We start from the raw sequence: 21,605 nt of genomic DNA, 5'->3' as shown, positions 1-21,605 counted from the left end.
TGTATTAATGTTCTTGGCTAAAGCAGAATCATCTTTTGTAAGGAATGATTTGCAAAGCTTGGAACAGGTTGCTCTGTTTATTTGCTGACTTAGAGGTGGTAAATTAAGTATTACCAGTGATACAAGTACAAGCACAAGGTTACAGATTTCCTTATCTGAAATAACCTTTTTCACCTCATCCTCTTCTTTTCCTCCTTCCTAACAAGCTCTCACAAAAACTAAATCTTGCATATTTGACTGGAACATAGTCTACACAGAAATCTGAAGTCGTGTGTACAAACTTGGCACTAAACACTTCTCTTAACTTTATACCCTCTAAAGCTCAGTATCATGTAGCAGGTTCCATTTAACAAGGTGGTTTTATTTGGGAATATTCTTAACTGTTAGGAGAAAACCACGACAAATTGTGGAACCTACATTTGAGACTTAACTGCACTTTTTGTTTAATGAGTAACATTTGTCAGCAGCTGAATCCAGCACATGGTATTTCTGAGTCTTTTTTTTTGCAAGTTACAAATACAGTACATGTTGTACCTTTTGTGGAAATAGAAGTAAAATATCTTTTTTCCAGCTTTCTTAAGATTTGTGTTTTTTGGAGTTAACATAACATCTGGAACTGGAACTAAAAATTGGAAACAATTCAGATCAGAAACAAGCATACCTTTGTTAAGCCTGTATTTGTTCAAGTCCTGGATAAAATTTGCAAGCCAAATTTTCCAAATTATGTAGAACCACTATTTTATCCATTAAAAGTTTGGAACCCTCATCACTGTGTAATCTGCTATTATTGGCCAGACAGCTGTCTGCCAAACCAAGGAGGAATAAAATAAACTGAAAAAGAAAAAAACAACAGAAAAGAACCTTACTCCCATTGACATCCAAAATCTAAAAAGGGGACACTGCAGGGTTTTTTCCATTCATGGATTGACCTGAACTGTTATTCCCAGCAAAAGTCATGTTTAGATGTTCAAGGAAGTCACCCTTTTGTCTGCATTCTTCTAAACCAGTTTATGCAGAAGTAGGACAAATCTTGAGTTTCCTCTGCAGTTTTAAAATTGTTGAGCATATGATGGGGGTGGGGGGAAATCCACGTCTATTGCTTTTAGAATAACAGCAGGAAAATTGTTGCCATGTACTCTGCATCACAGAATGTGAAACATCCAAGTATATTTTTTTCCTGTCACATCCCCCAACCCTATTTTTAAGCACTGCCTTCTGCACTTACCCATTTTGGCAAAGCCCAACAGCAGTATCATGTAAGAGACTACTTCAGTGCCACTTCTGCTTATTCTAAAATCAGAAAACACCAGAAATCTCAATGGACAGGCTGTTTCCCATTGTTGTGGGTAAAGCAAAGTGCCATATTAGTTCTCACAAAGAAAACCATCTTGAGTCACCTGACAGTTCCAGTGTGGAATATGGTGAACAGTGTTATGGAATTGGAGCCATTGTTGGTGAAGCTACTGGTATTAGACAGAATGCAGGTTTGTACTTAAAAGAATCCTTAATCAAAATATGAAACCTCAGTGACAAAGCAGTGAACCTGCTGTTGAAGTGAATGTGCCTGCGGTAGGAATCTCTTTCTGTGATGATGTCTTCTCAGTGACTTGCAGAGTAACTTACCTAAGAACATGGTCCTCAGAGACTTCTGAACCGAGCTTCTAGCAGAGTTTGGGGTGCTATGGGCTTTTGCTTGAGGAGCACTATAAAGCAATACTCCTCCTCAGTGTGATTTCTCATTAAAGATTACCCATACAGTTAGTTTTCTTGGTCCAGGGTTATAAACTAAATGCTTACAGTGTTTTTCACTTTTAGGGGCAGCAGCAGATAGACCATAGCTTTGTATAGCTGGAGGAGGTGAGCATCCAGTGCAGTAGTCTGTGATGGATCTGGAGAAGTTGCTTGGTACATCTTGAAATAGCAGGTGGTGTGTGGGATCTGGGACAGCCTTCTTTGTGTCACACTGTTCTTAATTTAACACAGAGGAGGATTGGAGGATGGCTGTGGTGCCAGTGGATTACCCACGTGTGTGTGATGGGTCTCTGCTTTCCAGTTCCTGAGTTTTGGCACCATGTTGGACTCAAACATCCCAATGCAGACCTGTGAAGTACTGCTGCCTACTTGTTCTTAGAGAAGGGAAGTTTTCACCTTTCTTGTTGGGTTTACTGTCTTCATTTGGACTGGGATTTTCAGTTTACCTTGGGAGCTTTGACCATCTGTCTTGGTTTGAAAACAAACCAGTGGGAGATCACAAGTCAAGATTGAAATTAAAAATAAGTGAAATAATACAAGGAAAAGCACTGACAAAGTCAGATACAACCTAACACCCTGTTAGGGTGGTAGTAGCAGTCCAACTGAAGTAGTTCAGTTGAAGCAGTGATCCTGTGAAGGTCTAGTCTCTAGCTGAAGATCCAGTAGTAGCTCTGGTCCTCTGGGAACCCAGTAGACAGGGCTAGCTCAGGCAGTTCCAAGGCCAGGTTATATCCAGGTGGGAACACCTGGCTCCTCCCTCTTCGGCAGAGCATCCCACAATGGGATGAGATAAGTCCATGAGTCACACGGTGGGTTCCTGATGGCTCATTGCCTGTCATGCGGGGTGGGTCATTAGCAAGTGATGATAGCTAACGGATGGCCCATTGTCTGTCATCCGGAGTGGGTGATAGCAGCTAATGGCCCACAGCTGGTGGTAATAGAATACTTAACTACATCAATATTGCAACTTAGGACATTATCCACCCCTTATTCTATTACCATCTACACAGTTCTCACTTAAGATAAGGTCTCTTTGTGGGACACAATGGGTTTCCCCATCTGCCTGCATCACCCACCAAGTATAACCAGGTCTTTGGGCAAAAACAACCCCACGGATGGGCTTGCCTTTGCCTGAGGTGGGACTAATCTAAACAGTCTTTTCTAAAAAACCTCTTACGTGTACCACAGGGACTTTATCTCTACTCACTGTGTGCAAAGGTTCGGACTCGGCAGGACTTGCTCGATTGACAGAACCCCTTGTGTTAACCATCCAGGTGGTCTTTGCTAAGTTCAGTTCTTAATTTTTGAAGGTTCCCCCGCCAAGTGCCTTCAAAGTTGTTTTAAGTAGTCCGTTGTACTGTTCAACTTTTCCGGTAGCTGGTGCATGATAGGGGATATGGTATATCTATTTAATTTCGTGTTCTCTAGCCCAGGTGCTTATGAGGCTATTCTTGAAATGGGTTTCATTGTCAGACTCGATTTTCTCAGGGGTACTATGTCTCCACAGGACTTGCTTTTCTAGACCTAAGATGGTGTTCTGGGCAGTAGCATGAGGCACAGGGTAGGTCTCTAACTATCCCGTGGTTGCTTCCACCATGGTCAGCACGTAGCGCTTTCCTTGGCGGGTTTGGGGAAGTGTGATGTAGTCAACTTGCCATACTTCCCCATACCTGTACTTTGACTATCGTCTACCATACCACAGAGGCTTCACCCGCTTGGCCTGTTTGATTGCAGCGCAAGTCTCACAGCTGTGGATGACCTGTGAGATGTTTTTCATGGTCAAGTCCACCCCTCGGTCACGAGCTCATCTGTATGTCGCATCTCTCCCTTGATGACCAGAGGCATCATGGGCCCAACGAGCTAGAAATAACTCTCCTTTGTGCTGCCAGTCTAGATCCACCTGTGACACTTCCACCTTGGCAGCTCGGTCTACTTGCTCGTTGTTACGATGCTCTTCATTAGCTCGACTCTTAGGTACATGTGCATCTACGTGTCGAACTTTCACGGTCAGCTTTTCTGCCCGGGCGGCGATGTCCTGCCAAATCTCAGCGGCCCAGATGGGTTTTCTTCTGCGCTGCCAGTTAGCTTTTCTCCAGCGATCTAACCAGCCCCACAGTGCATTGGCTACCATTCAGGAGTCGGTGTAGAGATAGAGCTTTGGCTATTTCTCTCGTTCAGCAATATCCAAAGCCAGCTGGATGGCTTTAAGCTCTGCAACCTGACTCGATTCACCTTGTCTCTCGGTAGCTTGTACAGCTTGTTGTGTGGGGCTCTATACTGTAGCTTTCCATTTCCGATCTGCGCCTACAATTCGGCAGGAACCATCGGTGAAGAGGGCATAGCGTCTTTTAATCTTCGGTAGCTCATTATACGGGGGTGCTTCCTCGGCACGTGCTACTTGCTCCTCTGCTTTTTCTGAAGATAATTTAAAAGTCTCACCTTCAGGCTAGTTTGTTATGATTTCTAGAATCCCAGGGCGATTCGGGTTTCCAATACGGGCGCGCTGTGTGATGAGGGCAATCCATTTGCTCCACGTGGCATCAGTGGCATGGTGAGTAGAGGGAACCCTTCCCTTGAACATCCACCCCAGCACTGGCAGTCGGGGTGCAAGGAGAAGTTGTGTTTCTGTGCTAATCACTTTTGAGGCGGCTTGGACTCCTTCGTAAGCTGCCAAGATTTCTTTCTCGGTGGGAGTGTAGTTGACTTCAGACCCTCTGTAACTTCGACTCCAGAATTTCAGTGGTCGACCTCGGGTCTCGCCAGGCACCTTCTGCCAAAGGCTCCAGGACAGACCATGGCTCCCGGCTGCAGAGTAAAGCACATTCTTTACCTCTGGTCCTGTCCTGACTGGGCTAAGGGCTACTGCATGAGCAATCTCTTGTTTGATCTGGGTGAAGGCTTGCTGCTGTTCAGGGCCTCAGTGGAAATTGTTTTTTTTGCGGGTTATGAGGTAGAGAGGACTCACGATCTGGCTGTACTCAGGGATGTGCATTCTCCAAAAGCCTATGGCGCCTAGGAAAGCTTGCGTTTCTTTCTTGTTGGTTGGTGGAGACATCGCGATGATCTTATTGATGACCTCAGAAGGAATCTGACGCCGTCCGTCTTGCCACTTTACTCCCAGGAACTGGATCTCTCGGGCAGGTCCCTTGACTTTACTCTTCTTGATGGCAAAACCGGCTTCCAGGAGAATTCTGATGATTTTCTCTCCTTTCCCAAATACTTCCGTTGCTGTGTCCCCCCACACAATGATGTCATCAATATACTGCAGATGTTCTGGAGCCTCACCCTTTTCCAGTGCAGCCTGGATCAGTCCATGGCAGATGGTGGGACTGTGCTTCCACCCCTGGGGCAGTCGGTTCCACGTGTACTGCACACCTCTCCAGGTGAAAGCAAACTGAGGCCTGCACTCTGCTGCCAGAGGAATGGAGAAAAAGGCATTGGCAATATCAATGGTCGCATACCACTTTGCTGCCTTGGATTCCAGCTCATACTGAAGTTCTAACATGTCCGGTACAGCAGCACTCAGTGGTGGTGTGACTTCATTCAGGCCACGGTAATCCACCGTCAGTCTCCATTCTTCACTGGACTTACGCACCGGCCATATAGGGCTGTTAAAGGGTGAGTGAGCCTTGCTGACCACCCCTTGGCTCTCCAGATCTCGAATCATCTTATGGATGGGGGCCACAGAGTCTCTGTCAGTGCGGTATTGCCGGCGATGCACTGTTGCTGTAGCAATTGGTACCCGCTGTTCTTCAATTCTCAGTAGTCCTACAGCAGACGGGTTATCTGAGAGACCAGGCAGGTTATTCAGTTGTCTTATGTCTTCTGTCTCTACGGCTGCTATCCCAAAAGCCCAGCGATGTCCCTTCGGGTCCTTGAAATATCCACTCCTGAGATAATCTATGCCGAGGATGCATGGGGCGTCTGGACTAGTCACAATGGGGTGTTTCTGCCACTCATTCCCAGTTAAACTCACTTCAGCTTCCAGTACAGTCAGCTGCTGGGATCTTCCTGTCACCCCAGAAATAGAAATGGATTCGGTCCCCACATACCTGGATGGCATCAGGGTGCACTGAGCGCTGGTATCAACCAAAGCCGTGTATCTTTGTGGGTCAGACGTGCCAGGCCATCGGATCCACACAGTCCAATAGATCCGATTATCCCTTTCCTCTACCTGGCTAGAGGCAGGGCTCCTCTAATCCTGTTTTTGGTGCACGATGTTCTTCTGTAAATGTGTTCCTGAGGTTCCTTCAAGAGGATCAGTCATATTATCATTTCCATTCTGTTGGGGGTTCTGTCCACAAGAGACTGGGGCAGTGTTGTACCTAGATGAGCCTCCTGAAATGGATGTTTCCTTTTTCAATTCACGTACCCGGGCTGCTAAGGTGGAGGTGGGTTTCCTATCTCACTTCCTCATGTCTTCCCCATGCTCTTGAAGGAAAAACTAGAGGTCACGTCGTGGAGTTTGTTTTCTTTCCCTGACTGGAGTACGTCTGCTCCTGATGGCAGAGACTCGGGTTGGTTTTGGTGTGGCATGGAAAAATCTTTCTGTGAGCTCTTTTTTTAGTTTTTGATGGCTCTCTTCAATCAATCTCTGGACTTGCTCGGCTAGGTTTGTTTCTACCGATGAGACCTGGGTGCGTAGTGGGGCGGTGACAGTGTCCTCATAAATTCTCAGTTTGTTTGCTAACACGCCCACCTGGTCTTCGCCTTCTCTCCACTGCAGTGTTGCCAGGTAACGAGAGTATATCTCTGGTCCGAGCCGCGCGAATCTTAGCCACATTTGTGAAGTGCACTGGACATTATCTGGGTTCTTGGGGAATCTCTCGTTGTTTGAGAAAATGATCTCTAGCACGGCCAATTTCCTCAGGCATCGGATACCTTGTTCTATTGTGTTCCATTTCTTTTGGTGCATCTGGAGGTCTTCTTTGCAGAGGTATCTGTCCCGTACACTCGCCAGCAATCGCCGCCAGAGGCTGAGAGTTTCCTGGGTTTTCCCAATCCCCTGGTCAATGACCACATCCTGGGACAGGGATCCCAGTTGCCTGGCCTCACTTCCGTCCAGAATGGTGTCGTTAGCTGCGGCGTCCCAGATACGGAGCAGCCAGGTTAAGATGGACTCATTCGCCTGCCGGGTGAATTCCCTCCGTAGGTCACGCAGCTCCCCCAGGGATAGAGAGCGAGTGATAATCTCCGGCTCTGTCTCTTCTGCTTGGTGAGATGGTCTTGCTGCATCCTCATCAGTCGCTATGCGGACTGATTTGCTCTTTGATTTCTTTTTCTGGACGGGGGCAACTGCTACAGGCTTCGGCTGTTCTGATTTGCTTTGTTTCTCCTCAAGAAGACAAAATAATGTTCTGATCTTCAGCATGAGGTACACGGTGCTGGTCAAAGAGAACAGAACTGACAAAAACATTATGCCATCCCTAGCATCCAGAGAGAACTCAATATTGTCAAGGACGGCTGTGCCTGACCTGAAATGTTGGAAGAAACCACTCTCTCCTCCTAGCCCCAGAGGCTGGGTGCGATTGCTGAGGAGGTCCCAGACGTAGCGGCTCAGATTAGGCCAGGCAGATAAAATTGAGCATACGTTCCGAATGGTATTCATCGCCTCACAGGTTACCACGCAATAGGCATAATAAACCAATAGAGCAATTTTCATGCCATTCCCTGGTCGCAACAGGAGCAATACGACAGGCAGATAGTTTCTCATTTGAGGAAAAATATAGAGAGCGAGATACAGCACCCATATAGATAAGCTGAGCATCATGGTGATAGTATTTCTGAGTTTCCCCAGGTCGTGCCCCACGTTGGGCGCCAAAATATGTCTTGGTTTGAAAACAAACCAGTGGGAGATCACAAGTCAAGATTGAAATTAAAAATAAGTGAAATAATACAAGGAAAAGCACTGACAAAGTCAGATACAACCTAACACCCTGTTAGGGTGGTAGTAGCAGTCCAACTGAAGTAGTCCAGTTGAAGCAGTGATCCTGTGAAGGTCTAGTCTCCAGCTGAAGATCCAGTAGTAGCTCTGGTCCTCTGGGAACCCAGTAGACAGGGCTAGCTCAGGCAGTTCCAAGGCCAGGTTATATCCAGGTGGGAACACCTGGCTCCTCCCTCTTCGGCAGAGCATCCCACAATGGGATGAGATAAGTCCATGAGTCACACGGTGGGTCCCTGATGGCTCATTGCCTGTCATGCGGGGTGGGTCATTAGCAAGTGATGATAGCTAACGGATGGCCCATTGTCTGTCATCCGGAGTGGGTGATAGCAGCTAATGGCCCACAGCTGGTGGTAATAGAATACTTAACTACATCAATATTGCAACTTAGGACACCATCATTGAAGTTAAATTGTCAGTTTAAGCTCCCTTGGAGTTCAGTGCAGGATCTGAACTTAATCTCCAACCAGCACCAAACTCAAAAGCTGACTTGTAAGATTGGAGAATGCTCAGTTTAGCAGCCATTTTCAAAGCAGTAGTTTCCAAAGCTTGTTGTTGGTGTCTGTCGGAAGCCAATTCCCTAATCCCCAATTGATGGTATATTTGTATTTGAGCTGTCATGTGCGTTGTGGTTCTTGAATAGCAAATTGCAGCAGAAGCCTCAGAAGAACAAACAAAGGGTTATGAACAGTATACTGCTTTTGGGAAAAATCCCATGTATATTTTAACCTTTGTAAAAAGCTTGGGTGAGAGCCTTCCTGAGGTCAGGAAGATGTGGGGGTTCAGACTGCAGAGATTTTATCTGCTTAACATTAGCTAGTCAGGATTGCATGAGGCTGCAATCCTCAAAACTGTTTGGCTGAACACCATTTGTATTGCACAGAGAGAGATTGCCAAGAACCAGTTTTGCAATAATGTTTAGAAATTTCCTCTAACAAAACAGACCAAATAAAAATTGCTTTATGCTCTAGTGAATCATGTTCTTCTCTAAATAAAATGTTTAAAGTGCTTGCAAGTCTTATCCGATGAGTATCTCATCGTAAGTTGATGTGTCCCCAAATCACAGCTGATATTTTGGGTTTTGTTTAGTTTTTCAGCAGATCTTTAAATATGTTCTGTATGCTGCTTGGTGGTCCTTGTAATGTTGTCAGCTCACATGGGCTTGGCTGTCATCCCTTCCAGCTGCTAATGCTGTGTTAGAAGTTGAAATATGCTGTTCTATGTAACCAGTTTCTGTATTTGCTACAGCAGTACTAAGGGCAGTCTGAGAGAGCCATTGCCTGGTACACCAGGAGTGGCATTTGTGTGGTGTGCCTAGGAAAAGGAGTGAAAAGTTTGAGAAACCCTCCTTTAAAATAATGTGTCCACATAAAAGTGGTCTTGAACACATGTAGCTTGCTTTCAGGATCTGCAGAGATGGAAGTGCACTAAATTATGCACACTGAATCCAATAATTTAGCTTTTTTGATATGTGAAAATTTTTTTTACTTGGAGTAGGTAATATAACTAGACACAGGACAGAAGAATAATGGATAAGTTCAGAGTGTGGTGTTGGAGATTTTAGAAATACTTAATTGCCACCCAGCTAAATAGAACAAATCCTAAATTTCATAATTTGTGTAAAGCACCTGTGCTGGACTTCTTCAGAGCATGCTCTTCAGAGAAATACTTTGGCATTTCTTGACCAAAGGAAATGAACTAATTTAGGCCAGTGGAGATGAAATGGTATATAATCACTGCTATATTTTGTTGTTACTGCTAACATTATTATTTCAAAACTAGGCTGCCAAACAAAACCAGTGGTCTGAAGTAACTCTCATCCTCCTAAAACCCTGTCATTATTGTGTGTGTGGGAACCCTATGCAATGCGAAAAATATAACAAGATCTTCAAAAGGCTTGCTGATGGTTTATTCAAAAAATAAAACAAAAGTAGCTCAAAGTTTCTTAAACGATATTTTAACATTACTATTTGATAAAGCTGCTAAATTCGTCTGTTTCAGGAGTGCAACAGAAACAGTGATGTGAGTTACTGGAAAGTTCAAAACTATTTTGTGTAAAACCTGGCATAAGTACAGTCAGTCCCAGACCCCCTTAATCAAGATTTTCAGTGAAGTAGTATGAGGAGTTCAGTCCACTGAACTCTTTTTTTTAAATTTGGTTTTGATTTCAAGACACATAAAAGAAACTCCTCTCTTGAGGCAGGAATTAACTGTACAAAAACCATACCTGTGGAATGGCTATCCAACTGCTATTAAAAGTCACCTTTTGCAAGCAGTTTTGTAGCTTCTGTGTTGTGCTGTAGTATTTTCAGAGCATGTTCCTCTCTGCATTGTGTCTGCATTCTCTTCCTCACCGATGAACGCCACAAAGTCTAACCTGATCTAGTTTCTTCAGTGTGTCCTTTCTCCACTGGCTAAGAAAAACTGAACTTCAGCCTCTCAAAAAAGTGTTTGCTGATTGGTCTGTTGTTTTACTATTTTTTTATCTCACAGCCTTCCCAGCTTCTCAATGAGAAGAGCAAGCTTCTTATGTTTTCTAAACCCACTTAAATCTTTTTTATATACTTTCTGTGGACCCTTTCCAGCTTGCTGCTGCTAAACCAGATGTCCTTTAAACTTGCATAATTTATTTACATAACCCACTTCCAAATATATTTGTGGCTAAAGCCGTGTCACATCTTGTAGGTGCATTGATGGATTAACAGCCTTGCTTTTACTGTAGCCTGATAGCAAATAAATCACTGAGATCTTGTCTGTCTTCTGGTATTCTGCAGGGATACTCCAGATAATACTTAGCATATGTAAACAAAACTTTTAAGAAATACATTTTATAATATGGGACACTAGTGTGGATTGGATTACTGCATGCTGGTATATGCCTGGGGTGACCATGCAAATAATTTAAAATATAGGCTGGTAAAGAGGAAAGTTCACAAAAGTTGCCTGACATCTGCTGTATACCATGTGTGTAAATGTATGATATTCTTAGTGGTCTCATCCTGAATTTCAGACCTTGATTCTAAGTAAAATCAGATAAAATGGAAATGAGTCCTCCTTATTTGATAACCAGAACACCTCATGGTTTGGAAAGCAAAATTCCCATGAAATGGATTGAACAGGAGGGTTAGAGGAATGGGATGTAATTTGGAGAAGGCGTTTATTTTCAAGCAGTGGTATAAACCAGCCATCACTGACAGGATCAGCTCACAGAGAAGTCTTACCTGTGTCAGGAATGAAGAGCTGAGTGCATCGTTGAGCCTTTTGTTGGAATATCTTCAAGTGCCTTACTCAAGCATGAGTGGCTTCACTGCAGCCCTTTGAGATAATTAATAGCAGAAGGAAGGATATGTTTGTAGCGGGAGGAATGATTTTTACAAATTGTTGGGCTGAGGTTCCTGCTAAAGTTCTTTGCTGAGGGGGTGCAAGTAGGAGTGAAATCAAGGGGCCCTGGTGTTTTTTAGTCTTGTCCCCTAAAAGTTGCTAACACCTACCTCTGTGTTGGAGCAGGAGTATTGTGTAATTTAGTTATTACACTGGGAATGCACTTTATTTTCAATAATGTGTTTTGAGGATGACAGCCATAGCCCTCTATTCTTTAGAAGACTCTATTTGGCAAGTTAAAACATGGGTTGAGTATGTGCAGTTAGTACAGGAAAATCAACATTTAATCTTATCTTTTGAAGTTGATTGTTTCCCAGCACAGCAAGGACATTGACTTCTTAGAGAGTCCAGAGGAAGGCACCAAGATAATTAGAGGGATGGAGGACCTCTCCTGTGAGGAAAGGCAGTGAGAATTGGGGTTGTTCAACATGGGGAAGAGAAGGCATTGAGTTGACCTGGGTGTACCTGAAGGGAGCCTACAGGCAAGATGGAGAGAGACTTTTTATGGGAATATTTAGTGACAGGACAAAGAGGAATGGCTTCAAACTGAAAGGGAGTGGGTAAGGGAGTGGGTTTAGATTGGTTATTAAGCAGAAATTTCTTTACCATGAGAGTGGTGAGACCTAGAATATTTTTCCCAGAGAAGCTGTGGATGCCCCATCCCTGGAAGTCCAGGCTGGCTGAGGCTTTGAGCAACCTATTCAAAGGTTTCCCTGCCCATGGCAGAAGGAATTGGAACTAGATAATGTTTAAGGTCCCTTCCAACCCAGACCATTCTGCGATTCTGTGACATCCAAGGTCTAAGCCTCCATATGCTCCAGAGGGTTAAAGCTGGACAAGAGGGATTACTCTGTATTGTAGAAGTGGTTTCTCCAATTAATTTACGGCTGCCAGGACCCTACTAATGCAGTCTTGTTTCAGCATAGCAGCGATTTTTACGTGTAGAGTGCTGATGCATGTTTACTCCATATCTTGCCTTTGAGTTTCCCTAACATGGTGCAGCCTTGGGTGCAAAAGTTCTGACATGTTTGTTTTTCACCATCTTGCATGCCTGTGGCAGGGGTGTGTGGGGGTTTTTTGCTCTTTGGTAATAAATGTTTTTGTGGTTTGGGACATTGACTGCTGCAAGAATTATGCTATCCTCTCTGTCCAGCCCTACAGATGGCTTAACCACAGAGGTCTCCATTGCAATTGTCCTGTTAAGGATTGAAATAATATTTAAAATATCAGTTGGTGCACATGCTGTAATTTTGGATGGCTATTTTCACTTGTATGCTTATTAAAATAAGATCCTCATTTTATGTTGTGTGCCAGGTTCCCAAGATCCTCAGCCACTTTTCTTAAAAGCACAGTTAAATCTTTCCATGAACTTTAGCCTAGTTAACTGGTTTAAGAACTGTTAAGTTAGGCTTTTCTCCTGTGCTATACATAGGATTTATGTTTGTTCTGTGCTTCTGGTGCTTTCAAGGGTAGAAATCAGTATTCTCATGTCTTTCTATTTTGGCTTTAAGGGGAAGGAGACAAAATCTAGGCATGTCGACAAGTATGAAACAGTTGTATAAATATAAATTTTTAAAACTCTTGCTTAACTTCTCTTAGAAACATTGCAGCTTTGCAAAAAACCAAAAAGTGATGACAGATGTGCTGTTGATTATCATTTATGATCATCTTAGTTTTAATATGTATGTTGAGCCCAGTCAAACTGGTTTTTAGAAAGCTATTAGTGAAACTAATAGCAAAGATCATATAGTGCATTTTTCAGTTGTTTGTTCCGTGTCACTTTGCTGGGGCTAGCAGGTACTCCTGAAGCACTTAATAAAATTTAAGTGTTCTAAATGGGATTGGTACAATTAAAACAGTGGAAGTTCATAACTGAATTCAGAAACTGGTACTATTTATGGTGGTCAACAAAATGTATTATTCAAAAGTGTACAAATACTCCAGTCTTAAGTTATGTTTGCACAAAACAACTTCCCTGATGCAGGTGAAACAATTAAAATTTAGTAATTGGCCCTAGACAAGGAATGAGCATTTAAAGGATCAAAGGCAAAGGTGGAAACTGAGCCCTTGCTTGATTCCTACCTGGCCTAATCAGGAGTGTTTCCTTTTCTTCAATTAATAGACTCATGAGAAGCTCTATTTTCACACAGCTGTACAATAGGCCTCTGTGTAGATGGCTCACTACGTTGTCAAGTCAAGGGTGTGTTTTCCAGTTAGCAGAAAACCACTGGAAAATTGGTGGGTTTTTGCAGAGAAATAATATGTCTTTCTAGAATGAGGTGGTTTTGATAAAGTACTGCACGATCCAAGTAAGATTGTAGAATTGCTGCAAGAAGAAAGTCTGTAACTTTGTATAATTTAGGCTGTTATCTGTTTAGAGTTTATTTGATAATTTGTGGGATTTCAGGTTCTTTTTTTTGTTTTATCTGAAGACTCTGAATTGCAGCTATGTACAGATGTTTGAAATATTGCCTATTATGGAAAAATATGAACTGTTCTAATTTTACTGAAAAAGAATATATATTTTTTGTGACTATGTTTAAATGTCATTTCAATTGGGTGGTAATATATTGGATAAAAACAGTTTATCCTCCACATTCATTATTCATCCTTTCACTGTTTATTCTTCTATTTTTTCAAAATGGAAACTGATGTTTCTCTTTTCAAGCAATTTGCAGTTGTCAAGAGTATTGCTGATCAAAATAGAGCATAACATGCTGTTCCTTTGAGTCTCGAACCATGGAATAACTTCTCAAGCAAGGGGTATTTTCTCTTGTGAAACAAGTAAGCTCATTTGAAGGTTAATGGTAGACAGTTATTGCTGGTTTTTTTGGGTCTCCCCCATCCATCTCCTCAGAAACTCCTGTTAACTGACCTTCCAGTTTGCCTTGTCAAGAATTGTGCAATAAAGAATTAAAGGGATCAAGGACAAGAGTGTTCTGTAGACCATCAAGCCCAGTTCAGGATTGAGAATACAGCATGATTTGGTATTCGTGTTCTTGGAAATGAGGTTTTAGTTCTACTTTCATGTGGAGTTCAAAATAAACTTGCCCTGTGTTATGGGTGGGATAATGTTGAATCTCTAGTGTGGTTTATTGATGGCACAGCAAATCAACTTTTTGGTCAATGCTGTTTGTTTCCATGCTTTTTGAGCTTGTTTTGTTTCTCATTCTAATGCCTTAAAACCCCTGTTGGTTGTCATCACGTGGAATATGAATGTATCTTTTGAATTGCTAAACTGTTGGGTTTAGTAATTTTATGAAACTAAATGCTATGCATCTATCTTCCTAGAAACACATTTGCTGTCTTGGTTACCTCTTTCTGACTTACTGTTTACTAGCTGGGAAAGCTGAAAATTTGAGAAGTTCTGTGAACTTTTCTTGGGACATCTTGGCAGTTGTATTTAGTTAAAGCTGCAGAGTTAGCAGAGCTGACTTTGACTGCTCATGAGCCACCACATTCTAACCTGGATTGAAAAATAGAAGACTGTGGAAGCAGAGCATTGAATTGCTTTTCTGCCTTTTGCTTTATTTCTTTTATTTATATGAGACACATGGGGTTTCTTCAGCATCATTCCAGGCAAGAATTTGTGTTGAGATGCAGTTCTTTTGATCACTGCTTTTTGTTAGAGTTTTTGTCTTTTTCTTGTTTGTTTGTTTGTTTGTTTGTTTGTTTTCCGAACCAGTATTGCTCTAAAAAGGCTCTGTGACCATTTTAAAAATTAAGTTTGGAATTAAAAAATAGGCTGGTGGGGAGGAGCAGAGAAGTGAATATAGTTTTCAAAATCAGAGTTCTGCTTTTTCTTTTTGTCTTTTTCTGAAGGAAGTGGAATATTACTTGTTCTTACAGGGGATAAAGCCTGGCCATTTTCAATAATCAATCAGTTTACATGAGTGAATAGTGCAGTAAGGTTTTACCCCAGTTGCAAGCAGGGCAGTGTGATTTCCCTGCTGGGTGCTCATGGCCAGCACAATGCGGCTGCACTTCAATCAGGACGACTCAAGCACAGAAGTGACAGAGAACACGGTGGTTAATGTGTTATCTGCCTGCTGCTGCCCTACTGTGTACATCGGTGGGGAAGAAATCCCTTGAAAGGGATGGGGAGCTGAGATAATGTTGATTCTGATTGGATTAGACATTTTTCATGTCTGATCTTTAGTTAAGAAGCTGTTGAGTTCCTCTGCTGTTGATTGGATTTGATATTTCAGGTTAGTTTTCCCTTTGTAGTAGCATTAATAATGCCTTCAGCATGGAAATGTCTAGATGAAAATCCATCTATTCATATTCCTCTAAACATGTTTTTGGAACAGTATTTTAAAAACTTTTCTACAGAAGCTTTTTACTTTTTACAGCTTTGATCTTTGGCTGGACATGGGGCTGGTTTTGTGAGGCAGTGTGCATAACTTGAGAAGTTCTCTGCCCCAGAGAATTTTTGACCTAGAGCCTTCTAACATGAAACTTCCCAAGTGTTCAAATGGTTTGATACAGTGCCACTTAAAACAGTTGTGGCTATAGAGAACCAATGAGTTGCAGAGAAGAAAACAAGCACTTGGTATTCTAGACATTTTTTTGTCTGTTTTCAATAACTAACCTGTCGGACTTTCCTGATGCTATTCCTAGTGTTTTTAAAGATGACTGAGGAAAGGACTTGGCAAGCTAGGAAATTAAATGGGAGGGATACTGAGACTTCATTTCTTGACAAGTAATTCTCCTCAAGTTGTATAAACCTTCTTGAGTTAAATACTGTAGAAAACAAAGATACTGCATTTTCACTGAAACATGAATGATTCTTATTGGTTCTCTGTGCTGTCTGAGACCCTCACTAAAACCACCAGGTGATGTAAATTTTCCTTATTGCATCAGCAAACTCATCCTTCAAAAAGCGAAATGAAGCCATCTCTTTCCTGATTTGGGGGGAGAAAAAAGGCCATGGAGAATAATAATAAAAACTCTGAAATATTATGCATGTTTCTGAGTTCATCTGAAGTTGAAGTTGAGCTGTGTATTCTGAGGTCCTTGGCCTGCACATAAGCGCATAAACTGTTGTCAGGGATGTGCAGTGGCACACGCTCTCCAGTGAGAGAGTAGCCAGAATTCATGAGAAAGGCATTAGCATTTGACAGGGCTGCTAGCATTGCAGACCTGCAATTCAGACCCTGTATAAATTGTCTTCTTTTAAAAAAGTGCAGGAGGGATTGAATCTGAAAGAAAATATCAAGAAGTAACTCTTTTATATTACATACAGTAACATGAATTCGAAACAAAAGGTATTTATATCACTGGCCTGAAGCCGTAGAAGATGTAATATATGCTGCTCCATTCTGTGTGTTGTTCCTTGAATTGAGAGGTCTGCTGAATGTGCATTGGAGGCAGCATGTCAAGTGAAATGATTGCACATGAAGCTGGGAGTCAGCAGGTGATGGGTCTAGGACTCTGGCAACTACTGCTTGAGTGAGAAAAACTGGGGGGAGATTGGGGAATTTGGGAAACCTTTGTCCTTTTGCCCTGCCTGCCTTTTTCAACTAACAGCAGTCTCCACAAATTTCCACAACCCACATCATTTGTCTGCCTTCAAGCTCTGTCTTGAATTTCCCTTTTGCCGTGGTGCAGGAGAGAAGACAGTAGTTCTGAAACTGTCACAGTTTTTGCCATTTGGGAGGGTGCTTGGTAGGAGCATTTCAGGGTGTTGTGTCTTGTGGTGTTAGCTTCCAGCCTGCTACTAAAAGGCATCAGAGCTTGCTTTCTGCGTCTTGTTACTAATTCAACTGGTTTGAACAAAGCTTTGAAACCATGAATACTTAATTTTTTCTAAACATGGGTTAGAACAACAGACAGAAGGTGTTGCTGAGGGTATTGTTGAAAGGTCTTGGTTTGAGCTCTTGACTATGTGGAAGCTGCTATTCATATCCCGTAGATAAAGAATTGGGCCTGCTCTTCCATCTGTGTTTTACACTTCTGTCTGACACAGGGAAGAAAGAGGGTTTTGGATATTATGCATTTTTCTTTTACGTGACCTTCTGTACTCTCTGCCCTGCTGGTCTGGGAAGCGAAATCCTCCTCTGCCACATACATAGTCAGCTCTTTACCATCTGTAGATGCCTGTAATGCTAACATGTTTTCATTTTTGTCTTTTCTAGCATCCCCCTTTCTGCTCTTTGCCAACCGGCGGGATGTCCGGCTCGTGGATGCTGGAGGCACGAAGCTGGAGTCCACTGTGGTGGTCAGTGGTTTAGAAGATGCTGCTGCGGTTGACTTCCAGTATTCACAAGGCATCGTTTTCTGGACAGATGTGAGTGAAGAAGCCATCAAGCAAACTTACATTAACCAAACTGGGAATGTGGTGCAGAACGTCATCATTTCTGGTCTGGTTTCCCCGGACGGCCTGGCGTGTGATTGGATTGGGAAAAAACTTTACTGGACGGATTCAGAAACCAATAGGATAGAAGTAGCTAATCTCAATGGAACAGCTAGAAAAGTCCTCTTCTGGCAAGACCTTGATCAGCCCAGGGCAATAGCTTTGGATCCGGCTCATGGGTAAATATTAATTTGGCTTAAATGCTTAAATGGATATGGTGCTGATTTATGTTGAGTTTTTTGTTCTAAAAAGAAAAAGAACACATAGCCTTTTGTTTCATTTTACATTTTCCTGTGGTATTTTTCTCAAGATCTGTAACTTAACATATGTTTGAACTTAAATTTTGTGGCAAGAAATGGCAGCCCAGACCTTGAGACAAAAAGAAAAATTCGGCTGTTCTTAGGTGCCAAGCCAAATATTCAACCAGTATAATTACCTGGCGTATCCCATTACACTTTGGAAAAGTAATTAATTTTCCAAGCATTTTTTTATTGCTATTATGATTTTCTTAGTTATCTTGTCTGGTAAGTTAACTTTGATTTTATATATGATGTCTATTTAATGTAGACAGCAACATGTGCAAATCTGCATGTGTTGGAACAGGAATTCTCACTTGCTATGCTCTGGTAAACAGAAACAGGATATTTCTAAGTGATGATGTTGAATAATAATGTTTGTGCCAGCAAGGGAAAGAATCCAGGTGAAACTGTGGATTCTCAATGCTGTGAGGTGACCATGTTAGGAAATAATAAGAGTACAGGCTGGATGTGTCACTTCTACTGCTCTTAAAAATACTTGTGTATGTGTGTGGTTCCTCCCTTCCTCTCCAGTCCTCCCCACCGCTTCACGTGTGCTATTTGCTCTCCCTGTGCACAAGCAGTGCTGGTGTGCTGTCCTTTGTGCCTGGCATTCACTGCAGTGATGGCTGAAGATGTGCTGTGCTCCATGGCCCCTCGTGAAAACGAGGAGAGAGAACTGAAATGCACTTCTCTTGTGTGCACAGATCCACACAAGTGAGCTGGTTTGCCACTGAGCTGCTGCCGTTTTCACAACACTTTCTCAGAGGTCACTTTATCTTCCTCTAGGGTATATGTAGGTAGGTTTCTCATCTGTAGGAAAATCTGGCGTTACCTGATACTCTCACCAAGTCTGGCCTCTTCGCAAAATGATGCTGAGTTAATGCAAGGGCTTAGTATAAACCATAAAAAAGAAAGTATTTGGGAGTTTATCCTGCTTTGGGAGATGGACAGTTTCTTGAGAAGCTACCTGCTTCAGGTGTGCAAGAAGTGAAAATGGAATCTAAGCGACAGAGGGCAACTTAAGATTTGCCATGTCAGCACTTTCCGTGCCACAGATGGGAACTTTATTCAGTTGTTTTTGTGGTGTTTCCTGCATAAGATTTTCCAGATGAATGTGAGGAGTTAGAGGCGCTTTTATGATGAATACATAAAGGGCATACAAGTGCTAAATGAAACTGTTTGTACCCAAAGAAATAAAATCCTTAGTTTTGTTGACACATCAAGTGCTGGAGCTGCCTGTATCCTTCACATAATGGTTGGAAGGGTACAGCCATTACCAGTAAAATGGGAAGTGGGATGACTTTGTTGGACCAAAGGACTTTTCCAGAGAGGTCTTTGTCCTCTTAATCCTGCCTCTCTACAGATGGCTTTAGGTGAAAGGAATTCTTGCCACAATACATTGTTGTATAGAGGTATTTTAAATAAATTAACAGGAATCCTGTTGTATCCTGACAGCAAGTAATCTATGCAGAATTAATTAATGTTGATTAATTAGATGTAGTGTTGGATGGTATACTTAAAGAGAGAATATGATGTTAAATTGAGTATTTCATGGTGAGGTGGACTACCCAGCATGGTATGGCATTTTCCATGAAATGCCAATGCTGGGTTTACTTTTTGTAAGTGGATGCAGTTCCTTGCCTTTTGAATGTTTCTTTAAGTGTTGAATCAAAGAAACTTTGCTTGAATAACTAATATATTAAACTTTCAAAAAAAAGAAAAAAATCAGATATCACATGTATTTGTGAAATAAAACATTCAAATTTGCCTTTACAACCACTTCATTTCACCTGGTAGTTCTGAAATATTTCATAGCTGCATCTGTGAAATAGTGATCATGACATTTGATTTAGGCACAGCAGGCTGTGGGGTTGAGCTCCCATAGAACCACTTGTTCCTTTTTCCAGATATTCTCAGGGGAGGAAAAGTGGGTGACAGTAGGAAAAAAGAACCATTTAATACCTTTTTATTTGTATTTTAGTTAATAAGTTTTTGGAATCAGGTGGCTAATACAGTTACTACAACTGTCAGAAGAGTAGGAATTTGTGCTAGAATTAGATTAGATCAGACCAGAGCACATGAGTAAGTTTGTGGGGTTTTTTCTGGATTGTGAAATCTGATGAAGCTCAGACCAGGATTCGTAGAATTGATTGAGGCAATCTGTCAGTGCCTAGTCATTTGCTTTCAGTTTGGAAGAATTTCCATAGAAGTGATTTTGTCCCTTTAGCAGTTTCTACTAGAGGAGTATGGGTGGGAAACTTCGAAAATAAGGAAGAAAACTTCATTAGTCAACTTGAGTTTCCAGAAGCAAAATGGGACAAATAAGCAGTTTGCAAATGCTTAGCTGATACTAGTAGTGCCCAAACATGTATAGCATGCTCCAAGTCAAACAAATCTAGTTTCCCTCTGTTGAGAAAATGACATATTGCTGTGCAGAATGGTGACACCTTCTCATCTTTTGGCTTTAGTAAGGCTCTTCTGCAGAGGTGGACGGGGAACTCTGTGTTGAGGTGTTTGCAGTGGGGTGTTATGCCAAGAGTGGGGTTTGCTTTATGAGTGGGTTTTATTCCATTTTAGTACAATTCTTCAAGACATAGACTAGTTTGAGAGAATGGAGAAAAACATATTGAATATAGAGTGGTCATCTCTCAGGAGCATTAGAAGTGTAATGACTAAGCCTTAGGACATGGGAGATGGGCTGGTTGACTTTGGAGTTTCCTTTTGAGGCCTGCTTTTCTGTGATTTCCAATTGGCATTCAGGAGTGTAGTTTTTCAGATGTTCTGATGGGCCTCCTAAGTAGTAAGTCAGACGATTGTGGTGTAGTGACATTTTTAAAGAGAGCTGCATCTTTTGCCCACCCAGCCTCTCTTCCTTCCTTAAAGGCAGTGATTATCTCAAGGTTGTAACTCAAAAAGAGAGATCCCTCTCACCTAACAATCACTCAGTGCATTTCTAAAATTTCAGTTTTTTAAGGTAAGCTGTGAGACATTTAAAGGTTATCTATGGGTCTGTCTTCTTCCCAGAGCTAGTGAAAATCACTAATTGTGCAGGGTCCTGTGGTGCCCTGAGACAGTATCATAATTAACAGGTGGCTGCTTAATATGTCGCATCATTCTTTCCCATATACGTTTAAATTTTCTTGCTGGATCCACTCTATATTCTAGGAATTAAAAGAAGCAGAATAAGTGATAATACAATTATTCTTCTCTGAAATGAAGGATAAATTAAGCAGAGGAGAGTACAAAGCATTGTTCTGCAAATTTGCTGATGCTTTGTTTTGAACATTTAGATCCCAGTCCTGCTGTAGGTTGTGTGAAGCTGAATTTATATAATGGAGGACATTAGGCTAAAATTCTTGGTATTGTTTTGGAGAACATTAGCATTTATATACAGTCTTGATAGGTAGACTGCTGATGGAGGATTCAGTAATGTTGGTGTTACTAAGTTTGCACCCTTTGCATAAGTATTTCCATGTTTTCAGGACAGCAACTTCTAACAAAACTGAATTTGTTGTGTGTAAAGATTTTACTCAAGTCCAGCTGAAGAGGTAGCTCAAATTCTGTGCAATGCAGTGCAAAGAACTTAAATATGAACAGTCTGAAGAAGGAGGAATGCATTTGATAAACAAGTTTTTATCATGTGTCATGGCTAGCAAACTTCAGTTTCCTGAAAAGAAATTTTCAAAAGAATGCATGAATGAGTAGCGAAAACAAATGAGTTAATTCTCAGTTCTGTAGGGAAGGTCTTAGATCTGAACAGCCTAAAATGTGTGTTGTCAAGGGTCATTAAATCTACAACATATAAATCTCAAGGCTTGCTGCCTTCTCTGGGTAACGCAGGGCTCTGATTTTGAGGAGCTGTAGCATATCCATAATG

General features: G+C 41.9%; 1 protein-coding gene across 1 annotated transcript in view; it reads left to right on the top strand.

Moving 5' to 3' along the window:
* LRP5 (LDL receptor related protein 5) overlaps nt 1-21,605 on the top strand; it is a 135,235-nt gene that overhangs the window by 19,755 nt on the left and 93,875 nt on the right. Inside the window, exon 2 of the mRNA XM_085062713.1 lies at nt 17,212-17,608. Coding sequence (XP_084918839.1) covers nt 17,212-17,608 — 397 coding nt within the window. The remainder of the gene's footprint in view (nt 1-17,211; nt 17,609-21,605) is intronic.

Source organism: Lichenostomus cassidix, chromosome 5 (genome assembly GCF_008360975.1).
Source record: "Lichenostomus cassidix isolate B80296 chromosome 5, HeHo_3.0, whole genome shotgun sequence".
Classification (NCBI taxonomy): domain Eukaryota; kingdom Metazoa; phylum Chordata; class Aves; order Passeriformes; family Meliphagidae; genus Lichenostomus; species Lichenostomus cassidix.
This window is presented reverse-complemented; position numbering and strand designations above follow the sequence as displayed.